At 49.6% G+C, this 14,038-nt stretch overlaps 1 protein-coding gene across 11 annotated transcripts in view; it reads right to left on the bottom strand.

Annotated features, from left to right (window-relative positions):
• The window catches only part of SHANK3 (SH3 and multiple ankyrin repeat domains 3), a 443,257-nt gene that overhangs the window by 84,719 nt on the left and 344,500 nt on the right, over positions 1 to 14,038 (bottom strand). For all 11 annotated transcript variants that reach the window (XR_014516107.1, XR_014516108.1, XM_083460914.1 and 8 more), the window contains one exon: positions 1,834 to 1,916. Coding sequence is in view for 9 of the 11 variants with exons in the window: in XM_083460914.1 (XP_083317040.1) it covers positions 1,834 to 1,916 (83 nt within the window). In the remaining 2 variants the exon portion in view is untranslated. The remainder of the gene's footprint in view (positions 1 to 1,833; positions 1,917 to 14,038) is intronic.

The raw sequence follows: 14,038 nt of genomic DNA, 5'->3' as shown, positions 1-14,038 counted from the left end.
GAAAATGGGCCCCCGCAGCACCCCGCAACCTGTGGCAGAGGCCAGGGAAGGGCACCATCGCGTGAGCTGGGATCTTCAGCAGCGTTAGCACCAAGGCTCAGGGAGACATCTCCTGCTGGAGGTTCTCTCCCCACACCTGGAGGGCAGAAAGCAACTCCTGGCTCCAGACAGCTGCTCCTTCCCTCCCTGCTGAACCGCCTGGTGGTGCAGTGGTTAAGAGTTCTGGGCTAGGACCTGAGAGGTAAAGGTAGAGGGACCCCTGACCGTTAGGTCCAGTCGTGGCCAACTCTAGGGTTGCGGCGCTCATCTCGCTTTGCTGGCCGAGGGAGCCGGCGTACAGCTTCCAGATCATGTGGCCAGCAGGACTAAGCCGCTTCTGGAGAACCAGAGCAGCGCACGGAAGTGCCATTTACCTTCCCGCCGGAGCGGTACCTATTGATCTACTTGCACTTTGACGTGCTTTCGATCTGCTAGGTTGGCAGGAGCAGGGACCGAGCAACGGGAGCTCACTGTCGCGGGGATCCAAACCACCAACCTTCTGATCGGCAAGTCCTAGGCTCTGTGGTTTAACCCACAGCACCACCCGCGTCCCTCTCAGGACCTGAGAGACCAGGGTTCAGATCCCACACTCAGCCATCATGAAGCTCACACCAGATGGCCGTGGACCAGTCATTGCCTTCTCCCTGGCAGGCCTACATCACAGGGTTGTTGTGAGGATAAAATGGGGAGAGGAAGAACCATGTGCACCGCCTTGAGCTCTTTGGAGCAATGGAAGCAAATGGGATATATATGCATGTATGTATATGTATATGTATATGTATATGTATATGTATATGTATAGGTATAGGTATAGGTATAGGTATAGGTATAGGTATATGTGTGTCTGTGTGTGTATTCCCCCAAGGGGGAAGGGGGTGTCCTGGTGGGCTTCTCGCATGCTACAAAGGGAGCCTGCAAATGAATGTAAGGGGGGGGGTAGGGCAGAATCGCTAACACAGCTTTGGGAAGAAGCTCCCTCTACGTGAAGGGCTGGGAAATAGCAGAGAGGAGGCTGCCCCCTCCTCCTTTTTCCTGCCAACCCTGTAAACCCACCCAGGGGGTGTCCTGATTCCTTTGCATCTGGAGTGGAAGGAATCGCTTGGCAGTCTCCCCAAATCACACACCGACATCCCTCTTGGTCCTCACCCCAAAGCCCAGACTTCAGTCTCCCTGGGTATGCCCCCACCCCCCAAAAAAACCCCCACCCCCACTCCCAGGAACAAATTTCCCCAGACCGCGAGTGCTCTCTCTCTCTCTCCCATTCCAGACACAAAGCCCTCTTCCAGCGGGAATCTAGCCGACTACCCCCCTTGGCAAAGAAGCCACAGCTTGTGGGGGGGGGAGGAGAAGTGCTTTCCAATTCCTGGCAATGTGCATGTGGGTCACGGCAACCCGCCCCCTCCGAGAGAGGAGCAGGGGAGCCCTCTTGGCGGAGGAGGGGAAGGTATTTGGGAGAAAGGAGCATTTCTCAGGGAGAGGCGCCCCCTTTGCTGTGGGGTGCCCGTTTTGGGGAGGAGAGGCACCGTGGCATGCAGGAGGAGAGGGCACAACCTGTGCCACACAGCCACACACACAAAGGATCCCCTGCGCTCTCGGGCATCCAAAGGGGGCACCATCTTTGTGTCTCTCACACACCCTTTCCCGGAGATACGCTGCCACCAGACCCCGCCGGCGGGCAGGACCCAGTGCCAGGAAGCCCCGCCATCACCTGGGGCCAGCTCCATGCCACTCCCATCATGCAGCCAGCCCTCTCCCTGTCCTCCCACCGCCGCCCCCCAGTCCGCCGGGTCTTACCTTTGGCGCCCCGGAGGACGAAGCCAAAGCCCTCATGCTCCCTCTTTTGCAGGACGGCCGCCTTCTCCTCGATGATGTAGTCACTGGGCAGGAAAGAGCACAAGAAAATGAAGCCGGGGGGAGCCGTCAGCACCATCGCGCCCTGCCTTCGAGGGGGGGCCTCTTCCCAGCCAGGCGCTCATCGCAGGCAGGAGCCCGTCAGGCGGGGAGGCGGGCAGAGGCTCTCGCCCTCCCGCTCTCCCCGGGCAAAGGAGGCTCCTTCCTTCCCCTCCCTGCTTCGGAGGGGGGGCGCCGGGCCCTCCCCCCTCCCTGCCGCCCGCTCCCCCCACCCCCGCTCAGTCACCTGCATGTGGATGCAGAGCGCTTACTGATCCCGTGCGCGCGAGGGGGGCTTTCCTTTCAACGGAGCCGCCTTAGCTTTGGGGTGGGGACGGGCCAGAAGCCACCCTTCGCAAAGAGACACACTCTCTCTCTCTCTCTCTCTCCCCCCCCCCAACTAGGAGGGGGACCCAAAGGGAGAGGGAGGGAAGGTGCCCAGCGGTTGCGTGTTCGTGTGCATGTGGGGTGCAAAGGGGGGGGGAGTGTGCACCGGGAGAGGGCGACTGTGGAGTTTCTTTCTGCTGTCACTCTCACCTTCTCCTAAAACTCCTCTCTGTTGCTAAGTAACTGTCTGTCATTAAAAAAAGAGAGGGGAGAGGGAAGGGGGGGTGAGGCAGAACTGTGCTCCACTGCCTTGCTTTTAACAATGATGCTATTTCTCAATGGAAGAAAGAGAGGGAGGGAGGGAGGGAGGGAGGGAGGAGAGAGCGCAGGCAAATCCAGCATTTTGGGGAAGGGGGCCAGTATGGTGGTTGGTGGTGGGGAGAGGGGAGAAGAAAGCCCCCCTGCCTGAGACAGAGCCCAGCGTGAAAGGCTGCTGTGCAAACCCTCCCTTCTCCACCTGGTCAAGGGATTCACTGGGCATGGCAGAGGAGATTGCCACGCGTGGCTCTCGCACATGAGGTGTGCTGGCAGGTGCCATGCTTCCTCTCTCACTCACTCACTCACGCATGTATGCATGCACACTGCAGCAGAGACACACGCCCAACACCCACCCACGTTCTTGCACGCACCAGCCGCCCCCCCCACGGTCTCTCTGCCTGCCAGGGTTCTCTGCCTGCCACACTCAGCTCAGGCACACACCCTCGGGTGGAAGCGCTGCTGCGGCCGGGGACCTGCGTGCTGCTGCCCTCTCCAGAGCTGTGCGAGTGGCACAGGGGTTCAAAGGGCCACCTGTGAACCAGGTGTGGGAAGGATGTAGACAGACAGGGAAGGATGGGAGACTTCCGAGTGGTTTGCAATCAGATGGCAAAAAGGGTTCCTGGGGAGCAGTGAAGTGGCTTTTGACACCTAAAACTGGGCCGCTGGCACACAGAAAGCTAGCCAGGGGGAAAGAACCCACGTTGGTGCTGAAAATGAATTTTGGGTCTCAGGATGTGCTCAGAGACACACCTCGTCTTTTAATTGTAGCTCTAACGTTTTCAGCAGAGACATCACCTTGCCAACAAAGGCCCGTACAGTTAAAGCTATGGTTTTCCCAGTAGTGATGTATGGAAGTGAGAGCTGGACCATAAAGAAGGCTGATCTCCGGAAAATGGATGCTTTTAAATTATGGTGCTGGAGGAGACTCTTGAGAGTCCCATGGACTACAAGAAGATCCAACCTCTCCATTCTGAAGGAAATCAGCCCTGAGTGCTCACTGGAAGGACAGATCCTGAAGCTGAGGCTCCAAGACTTTGGCCACCTCATGAGAAGACAAGACTCCCTGGAAAAGACCCTGATGTTGGGGAAGATGGAGGGCACAAGGAGAAGGGGACGACAGAGGATGAGATGGTTGGACAGTGTTCTCGAAGAGACCAGCATGAGTTTGACCAAACTGCGGGCGGCAGTGGAAGACAGGAGTGCTTGGCATGCTCTGGTCCAGGGGGTCACGAAGAGTCGGACACGACTAAACGATTAAACAACAAAACGTTTTCAGCGCTTTGTTCCAAGTGGCACATCTTGGAGTTCCAGTAAAAAGGAAAGTAGACCTGAAAAGGCTGAAGTGTGCCAGTTTTTCCCCAACCCCCCGGGTAAAGTTTGTTTGTTTGGGTTGGGATGAGTCTCTGTGGAAGAAAACCCAGCCTCCATGCTGTGGTCAGGGGGCAAAGGTTGATTCAAACCCCTGTTTATCAAGACAAGGCAATTTTTCTGGAGAAGAGCCCCACCAGCCAGACTCTCTTGAAGCCAACCGATAAGCTGTTCTGTCTACAGACAGAACTTGCCAGCTTTTATAGGGATGAGAAAGTTATTGCAACGTGGTTAATAAGCGACCACAATAAACTAGCTTTGCAGGAAAAACACAGGAAAACAGAAATGCTGGTCAAAAAACCTCAGGTATTCTATACTTCCTCCAGTCTCTCTCCCATCTCCCTGCTGGCTCCTTTTTGCACTCTAAAAGAGGTAAGGTAAAGGACCCCTGGATGGTTAAGTCCAGAAAAGGCGACTATGGGGATGGAATGCTCATCTTGCTTTCGGGCCGAGGGAGCCGGCGTTTGTCCACAGTTTTCTGGGTCATGTGACTAGCAGCATTAAACAGCTTCTGGCGCAACGGGACACCGTGATGGAAACCAGAGCACACGGAAACACTGTTTACCTTCCCGCCACAGCGGTACCTATTTATCTACTTCAGGATTTAGCAACCTTTTCCAGCCATGGGCCGGTCCACCATCCCTCAGACCATGTGGTGGGCTGGACTATATATTTTTTTGGGGGGGGGGGGTGAAAGAATTCCTATGCCCCACAAATAACCCAGAGATGCATTTTAAATAAAAGCACACATTCTACTCATGTAAAAACACCAGGCAGGCCCCCAAATAACCCAGAGATGCATTTTAAATAAAAGGACACAGTCTACTCATGTAAAAACACACTGATTCCTGGACCATCCGCCGGCCGGATTTAGAAGGCGATTGGGCTGGATCTGGCCCACAGGCCTCAGTTTGCCTACCCCTGATCTACTTGCACTGGTGTGCTTTGGAACTGCTAGGTTGGCAGGAGCTGGGACAGACCAACAGGAGCTCACCCCGTCATGGGGATTCGAACCGCCGACCTTCTGATCAGCAAGCCCAAGAGGCTCAGTGGTTTAGACCACAGCACCACCCGTGTCCCTTCTAAAAGAGACAGGGCCTTAGGACAGGAACAAACTCAGGCCTATTGCAGCCCAAGGTCTTCGCAGACCCAAGACCCCTCCATTCTCCTTCCACAGTCCTTGGCCAAGCCAGCAGTCACCTCCAAGCCTTGCAAGACTCCTAAGGGCGATCCATTCATTTCTCTTGTTTTCTTCAAATCTTCGGCCTTTGGGGCAACCTGATCAGAGGCCGACCAGATGCCCCACAGCAAAACCAGCAAGCAGGATTTCTGCACATGACCCCTCTTCCCCAACCTGTGGTTTCCAGCGAGTGGTATTCAGAAGCACTGCTGCCTCTGATTGGGCTGGTAGCCATTGATAGCCCTCTCCCTCCTCCAGGAATTTGCCTAATACTCTTTCAAAGCCATCCAAGTTTGTGGCCATCATTGCCTCCTGTGGAAGGGAGTTCCATAGTTTAACATGTGCTGCGTAAAGAAAGACTCTTTAAAATCTGTCCTGAATTTTCCAACATTCAGGTTCCCTGGATGATACTATTGGGATATTATTGGGAAAGCGTAATGCTGGTGGTCAACAAAAGAGGTTCAACAACTGGGAAACACTGGCCTGCGAGCGCCCCAGTTGGAGAACAGCCTTGACCAAAGGTGTCAGGGGCTTTGAAGACACTCAAACTCAGGACGCAAGGGAGAAATGTGCTAAGAGGAAGGCATGCTTGGCAAATCCTCACCGGGATCAACTCCCGCCTGGAAACCAATGTCCCCACTGTGGAAGGATGTGTGGATCCAGAATTGGCCTCCACAGTCACTTACGGACTCACTGTTAAGACTGTGTTCATGGAAGATACTTGGCTACAAGTGAACGCCAAAGAAGAAGACTATTGGGTTCCAATATTATGAGAAAGAGAAGGTGGGTCTCTCTCTCCTTTTTCTGCATGCCATGTATACTTTTATAAATTTCTATCATGTTGCCCCTTACTCGCCTTTTCCCTAATGCTGCAACCTTTCCCTCCACCCCCTTGATAATTTTGCTTGCCCTTTTCCAACTTTGCAATATCCCTTTTGAGCAGAGGCAGCCAGAACGGTACACAGTCCATTCAAGATAAAGCATGTGCCTCCTGTCTGCCCTTTCCGGAAGCAACTGAAATTATTTTTGTTCTTTTTCACAGCTGGGTAAATGGGTCTTTGCTACGAGCGCCTATTCTGCATGGTTTCCGTTTTGCTGAATAACAATAACAACAGCAATAATATTCAGAAAGCACATTGAAGAGGTTTGAAGGAAGAGGCTGTGCAAAAATTGTGATCCGTAATTCACAGTCCTTCAGCAGTTCTGCTGGTGGGGAGGTCTGTAAAGTGACCGCCAGTTTCCCAAGCTTCCCGCCAATCCATCAATTGATGTTTTGCTTTTCAAAACCATTTCCTGAAAGACCTACATTGACTCCCAATACGATTCCAAGCACAGTTCAAAGTGTTGGTGCTCACCTTGAAAGCCCTAAACGGCCTCGGCCCTGTATACCTGAAGGAGTGTCTCCACCCCCATCATTCAGCCCATATGCAGAGGTCCAGCTCCGAGAGCCTTCTGGCGGTTCCCTCCCTGTGAGAAGTGAGGTTACAGGGAACCAGGCAGAGGGCCTTCTCGGTGGTGGCACCCGCCCTGTGGAACGCCCTCCCATCAGATGTCAAGGAAATAAACAACTACCTGACTTTTAGAAGACATCTGAAGGCAGGGAAGCTTTTAATGACTGATGTTTTAATGTATTTTTAACCTCCTGTTGGAAGCTGCCCAGAGTGGCTGTGGAAACCCAGCCATATAGGCAGGGTACAAATAAATAAATTAATAATAATAATAATAATAATAATAATAATAATAATAATAATAATAATAATTCCCAAGTCAGTTAACAATAAAAAAGAACCTGCTCACCTTTTCCTACATCCCTACATTAGGCTGGATGACCTTTGGGGGTCCCTGACAACTTTACAACTCTGTGATTCTATGATACCCATCCCTGCTGGAAAAAGAAAAAGAGAGTGCAGGGGTCAAGGGCAGTGACCCTCTAATGATCCCGAACCAAATGAAATTTCCCCATAACCAAGCCCAACCTTCCCCAACCAGATGTCTTCCAGATGTTCTGGAGCAGAAATGCCCACCGCTGGCCGAGGCTAATGATGGGAGCTGTGGTCCAGAAGATCTGGGAGGTCCCAGGTGGGATGGAGGGTTTGATGCCTGGATCCTGCCCTTCCGCTCTTGCTAGAACAGGCAGATCACCCCACAGCTGCCTTCAACTCCAGCCTCAGTTGACTTGAAGCCGTGTTTTTTTTGGGGGGGGGGATGCTAGTCTACGCTGACATATCGGTTGCCGTGGAAACCACGCCAGAGCACTTCAAGGATCAGAGAAGCAGAGGGAGAAGAGGAAATTGACAAAGGAGGAGCCTGTGGAGGAAGGAAGAGGCGCTGCTCTCAAGCGGAGGAATGTAGCAAGTGCCTTCATCTAAGACTTTGCTATCTGCACAGACGGACAGCAATGGCTCTCCAGGGCTTCAGACTCAAGAAGTCTCTCCCAGCCCTGACTAGAGATGCTTTTGGGGACTGAACGGATGCCCGACCGCTGAGCTATAGCTCTTCCTCTTGGGAGGAAGGGCAGGGTGGATAAAAATCAATGATTTTTAAAAATAAAAATCAGATTTTTTAATTATTTAAATTGGATTTCTTTGATTTAAATCGGATTTCTTTGATTTAAATCAGATTTCTTTGATTTAAATCAGATTTTTTTAAAAAATTAAATCAGATTTTTAAAATAAAATGCTCTCGGAGGAAAAATCTTTCTAAAGATAGTTTTCTATTGAAGTTACATTAAAGTCCAAAGGCTCTTCATCAGGAAATAAGGATTTGTTTTAAGTTTTCATGTGGGCTAAAACTCAGTCTAAGTTTTATTTTTTAATTGTTTAACCACATCAGTTAACAAACATGGATACATATGCTATTATGTTATTGTTTCAGTTAAATAAATTGTTTAAATTGTTACTAAGGAAATGATTATTTTTCTCCTGCCAATAAAGCACAGCAGAAAAGTTGTCCAAATATAAACAGTTAACTTATTAAACCTCCCAACGATTTCATAATTATCTGCCTGTGTATTTCTAATAGTATAACCAAATCAGTCATTTTTGATATAACGGTAAAAACTACTCTGAAAATTGATTATTCCAAAAATGAAACCTTCATCTGGTTGTAAATATTAAGGTGATACCAGCAAGAATGAGACTTTCCGTAAAAAAATAAAAAAGATTCAAATCAAGTCTTATTGACTAGTGATTTAAATTGATTTCATTTACTGTATTTTTCGCTCTATAACACGCACCCGACCATAACACGCACGTAGTTTTTAGAGGAGGAAAAGAAGAAGAAAAATATTCTAAATGAAACAGTGGATGTATGATTTTTGTGGTTCATGCTGTGGCCACAGACATGTGATCTGATGGTGAGTTTGGGGTAGCCCAATGCAAAAATCCTGAGGATCCATGCTTTGTAACCATGTTTTTGCACCACTGCGGCCCCAGGCAACAGTGGGTGCGTGATTTTTTTGGTGCAAGCTGTAGCCATGGATGTGCTATGTGATTTGATGGTGAATTTGGGGTGACCCAGTGCAAAAATCCTGAGGATCTATGTGGATCCGTGATTTGTAACCAGGCTCTCTGTCCCTCTCTTCTCCCCACTCAGTGGCTCTTCTCCTGCTTTGCTGTTTCAAAGTGAGCAAAGCGAGCCACGGAGGAGGGAAGGAAGGGGAACCATGGATCCTCTGCTCACGACTGCAGCAGATCCCCCCGCCATCCGTAGGCATTCGCTCCATAACACACACAGACATTTCCCCTTACTTTCTAGGAGGAAAAAAGTGAGTGTTATGGAGCAGAAAATACGGTAAATCAAATCCACCCTGATGAGGGGGAAGAATAGAGAGCAAAGGCCCAAGTCAAGAGCAGACCAGAGCTTGCAGACCTGGTACTGCTTCACAGATTCAGAGAATCACAGACTTGTAGGGTTGGAAGGAACCCCAAAGGTCATCCAGCTCAACCCCTGCCATGCAGGAATCACAGAGTTCTGAACAAGGCTTTTCCAACCTGACACCCTCCAGATGTTCGGGGGCTAAAATTACCACTGGTTGGCAAAGGCAGCTCTGAGCAAACGGCCGACATCCGTCTGTCTCGGGAGACGATGGAGGAGAGCACCTTGGGGTGAAGTCAAAGGGTTGGGAGCTTGCACCGCCTGCTGTGGCTGCAGATACCAACAGGGGAGAGACAGGTTTTGCTGCAGGTGGGGCAGAGGAAGGCATTGGGCTGCACTGCTGCGGGTGCATAATGCCGTTTCTTCTGATACCCAGCTCCACCTCTCTTTCAAATCGGAACCAGTGAAGGCGGTGAAGGTCCTGTGTGAGTGCCTGGAGGCGATTGGAGGATGGATGGGGGCTAACAGATTGAGGTTGAATCCTGACAAGACAAAAGTACTGTTTTGGGAGACGGGGCAGGCAGGAGTGGAGGACTCCCTGGTCCTGAATGGGGTAACTGTGCCCCTGAAGGACCAGGTGCGCAGCCTGGGAGTCATTCTGGACTCACAGCTGTCCATGGAGGCACAGGTCAAATCTGTGTCCAGGGCAGCTGTTTACCAGCTCCATCTGGTACGCAGGCTGAGGCCCTACCTGCCCGTGGACTGTCTCAGCAGAGTGGTGTATGCTCTAGTTATCTCCCGCTTGGACTACTGCAATGCGCTCTATGTGGGGCTACCTTTGAAGGTGACCCAGAAACTGCAACTAATCCAGAATGCGACAGCTAGACTGGTGACTGGGAGCGGCCCCCGAGACCATATAACACCAGTCCTGAAAGGCCTACATTGGCTCCCAGCACGTTTCCAAGCAGAATTCAAAGTGTTGGTGTTGACCTTTAAAGCCCTAAACGGCCTCAGCCCAGTATACCTCAAGGAGCGTCTCCACCCCCATCGTTCTGCCTGGATGCTGAGGTCCAGCTCCGAGGGCCTTCTGATGGTTCCCTCACTGCGAGAAGTGAGGTTACAGGGAACCAGACGTAGTGCCTTATTGGTGGTGGCACCTGCCCTCCTCCCATCAATGTCAAGGAAATAAACAATTACCTGACTTTTAGAAGACATCTGAAGGCAGCTCTCTTTAGGGAAGCTGATAATATTTGATGAATCATTGTATTTTAATATTCTGCTGAAAGCTGCCCAAAGTGGCTGGGGAAACCCAGCTAGATGGGCAGGGTATAAATAAATTGTTGCTGTTGTTGTTGTTTTCCTCCCTGGTTGATAACACCATAACTTATTATGTTTTATATATGCTGTAAGCTGCCCAGAGTGGCTGGGGAAAACCAGCCAGATGGGAGGGGTATGTACATATGCATGTATGTATAAATAAATAAATAAATAAATAATTATTATTATTATTATTATTATTATTATTATTATTATTAGACTCAAAGAAGCCACACAGGCACCAGGAAAACAGAGAACATCTACACAGACAAATATGGGTGGCCTAAAAGCACTGCAACAGAGAGACGACCCTTACCTGGGTACTCGCTATATTTATTTCTGTGACATATGTATGGTCAGAAACACACGCCAACCACCTGGGGCACCCAGGAGACCTGTTGCCATAGGCCCAGAAGCGCAGGTTACACTTGGCATCCTCCCAAGCACCAGCCCTGCCACACAACCGAGCACCCGCCAAGTAAAGATGGCACAGAAGACGCTCCAAAACTCCCAGGTAACGGCTGGAGACGGCAAGCATCCTCAGGGGGGTCAGACATGGGAAAGATGTCAGGGAGCAGCTGCCCGGTTGAAAGACAGCTCCTCTCAAGCTCCAAGGAAAGGCCTATGGGAGCACCTGTTTTCCACCTGCCAGAGGTGAGCAGGGAGCAAGAGTAGGTGGAGCCCCAAAGGTTGTTTAACTCCTCCATCCAGGTGAACACGAAGCAGGAGCAAAGTCGAAAGGTGCTAGAATTCCTGCTCCGTGATTGCAGTCATGGGATTGTTGTCTTTCACATGACTCCACAGAGTGGGAAGTGACGGAGACAGGATGTTTGTGTTCCTGTGTTCCGTGAAGTGGGACTATTGTCCTTTGTCCTTTTTCTCTTTGCTGTCTGACGCTAGAGAGAGAGGGAGCCATGTTGCAGTGCTCCGTGTGTGTTGATATGTAAATAAAGTAGATTAGCCAAAATGCTGAGTTGCTGAGGTCTGTCACGCAAGGTGCACAAACTCTGTGGATCCCTAAGTGTGCCAGTTTCGGTTGGCATCGGTCGCTGTGATGTTCGGGCAGAAGAAAGCTTTTGAAGCTCCTGAACAATTGACCAGGAGGGAGAGAACATGCCAGTCGGGCAGGTGTCTCTGCCAGGGTCCTACTCGAGTGTGGGCTGAACTCCTGACAAAGGGCGCATTTTAGCCAACGAAAGAGCAAGGCAGTGCAGTGCTTTAAAGGAAAATATAATGAAAATGATGTACAGATGGTATATAACACCAGTGAAATTAGCTAAAATGTATAAAACAAATAATAAATGTTGGAAATGTAAGGAAAAAGAAGGTACCTTTTACCATATGTGGTGGGAATGTAAGAAAGTGAAGGACTTCTGGGAAATGATTTATAATGAGATTTTAATAATGTTGAAATATACATTTGTAAAAAAAACTCCAACAGAAGCCCTTTCACTTGGTATTGTAGGCACAGAGATTCATGAGCATGATAAAAAAATGTTTTTATATGTGACAACTGCAGCAAGAATACTATTAGCCCAACAATGGAAGCAGGAAGAATTACCAACAAAAGAGGAGTGGCAGATGAAATTGATGGATTATGCGGAGTTGGCATCCACAGGTAGCACTGTATATTAAAAAAAAACGAAAGAGCAAGGCAGGGGCCAGGGAGGGAGGGGCGTGGCCTGGGGAGAATTCCAAGGGCCACACAGAGGAGCCTGGAGGGCCATCTTGAGCCCACAAGCCTTTTAGGTGCTTTAATGGGCTTTTAGCAGAAGTCATTCTCTTCCAACAAGGCAGCTGCATGTGTGCGATTGCGGGAGTTTCGCTCTGGTGACCTCCATCCTTGCTTTGCTCGAAGAAGCCGGCGATGAACACAAATGGACTTTCTGCATCAGCTTTCCATGGCGTAAATGGTGAGGAAGCTCAGGGACCGAAACGACGGATTAAAACCTGTGCCTGTGGGATGCGCACTGGGGGACGGAGCAGGAAATGGGAGCCCAGGCAAATGGAAAGCAAGCTATATCAGAAACCAGAGGCCTTTCTCCTGGGCATTGTTGGCCATTTGGTGCCAAAGAAGGATAGAACTTTCTTTCTGTATGCAACAACAGCAGCAAGAATACTCATTGCAAAGTATTGGAAGACACAAGATCTACCCACCCTGGAAGAATGGCAGATGAAGGTGATGGACTATATGGAACTGGCGGAAATGACTGGCAGAATCCGAGACCAGGGAGAAGAGTCGGTGGAAGAAGATTGGAAGAAATTTAAAGACTATCTTCAGAAATATTGTAAAATTAATGAATGTTAGAAGGATGTTGGATAGAAACTAAGTGGTCTTTAGCTGTAATGTTATAAGAGAATACGAGAAAATGGTTATTAACAGGTAAAAACTTAATGTTATAATATTTTAAAATTGAAGATTAAGATGATTGAAGAGGGGAGGGATTTGCTGAATTAAAAAATTGAATTGGAATACAGAAAAGGGAGGTGTGAGGAGGTCCGGGAAATAAGCAAATGAAAATATGTGATGGAAAGACTGAATTGTTTTTAACTATTTTTATTTTGTATTTTTTCTTTTTTCCCCTTCTTTTATATTTGGTAACTTTTTTGAAAATCTCAATAAATATCTTTATTAAAAAAAAAAAGGAAAGCAAGCTATATCGGCACAGCTACAGCACCCGCTGCCTTGAGGGATATCTTCGGGTGAAGAAAATTCTCAAGAGTAAACCTGACACACCAGAATGCAAGAAACCAGCCATCCACGGCCTGCCACTATCCCAGTGACACAAGAGTAAGCCTACTGTCTGCTGACTGGTGGTGAGGACCCGGAGGCTGTTGCTCTCTCCTTCCTCCACCTCTCCTGAGCCCAGCTCCATCCAGATGGCCCCGTGAACAGTCACTCCTTTAATCTCTCCTCCTGGAGAGCTAAGCCTCCTGATTGAGTCAAAACAATCCCTAAATTATCTGCTTATTCCCAGCGCCTTCATTTCCAGGCCTGATCTCAGATCGCTTCTGCCCGTCCGTCAGCCAGACTGAGACTTATCAGCTGAAGAAAAGGAAGGGAGGGCTTCCCTCCTTTGTGGACTCCTGGGTTCTTTGGCCTCGATGTTTTCCCCAAACCTTAGGGTGGCCCTCATGCAGAAAGACTTCCAGAACAGAAAAATGGTATGTATCAGGGCAATGACCCATTTTCTCCAGCACCCTGTTTTCACAGGGACCAACCAGATGCCCAAATGAGAAACCCACAAGCAGGATTCGAACACAAGAGCAACTCTCCCAGCAACTGGTATTTGGGAGCTTTGCCGCCTTCAGCTGTGGAGGTGAAACATAGTAGCCATCAATGGGCTTCTCCTCCATGTATTTGTCCAATCCTCTTTTAACACCTCAACGGAAGCGGCTTCAAATTATCACAAAAGGCTGTTTCAAAGTCCTGTTGCAAAAAAAGGTCCCCACCCTGCTCTTTGAGAGCCTGAAAACCAGAGGTTGAAAGTGCAGTGCAGTAGGACTGTTTGCAAAAGGGCTTTCCAACAGCCTTATGCTCAGCTGTTCCCAGGAGGGGAAGAGGGGTGTACAGTGAAGCAGAGCAGGATTTAACCCCTGCCTATCAGCTGATGAGCACTGGGTGGAATAGCTGAGAGAAGAGAGAACAGGAGCTGAGTGGCTCTTCTCCAGCACAGTCACTCAAAAATCATAGCTGGCAGGGACCTCAATGGCCATCTAGTCCAACCCCCAATCCTTCTTGTGCAACGCCCTTCTTGAAATGCGAAGCAATCATCTTCTTCA

The sequence above is a fragment of the Podarcis liolepis genome (genome assembly GCF_965112155.1).
Source record: "Podarcis liolepis genome assembly, chromosome: 10".
Taxonomy (NCBI): domain Eukaryota; kingdom Metazoa; phylum Chordata; class Lepidosauria; order Squamata; family Lacertidae; genus Podarcis; species Podarcis liolepis.
The sequence above is the reverse complement of the archived record's forward strand: the minus strand, read 5'-3'. Positions and strand labels throughout refer to the sequence as shown.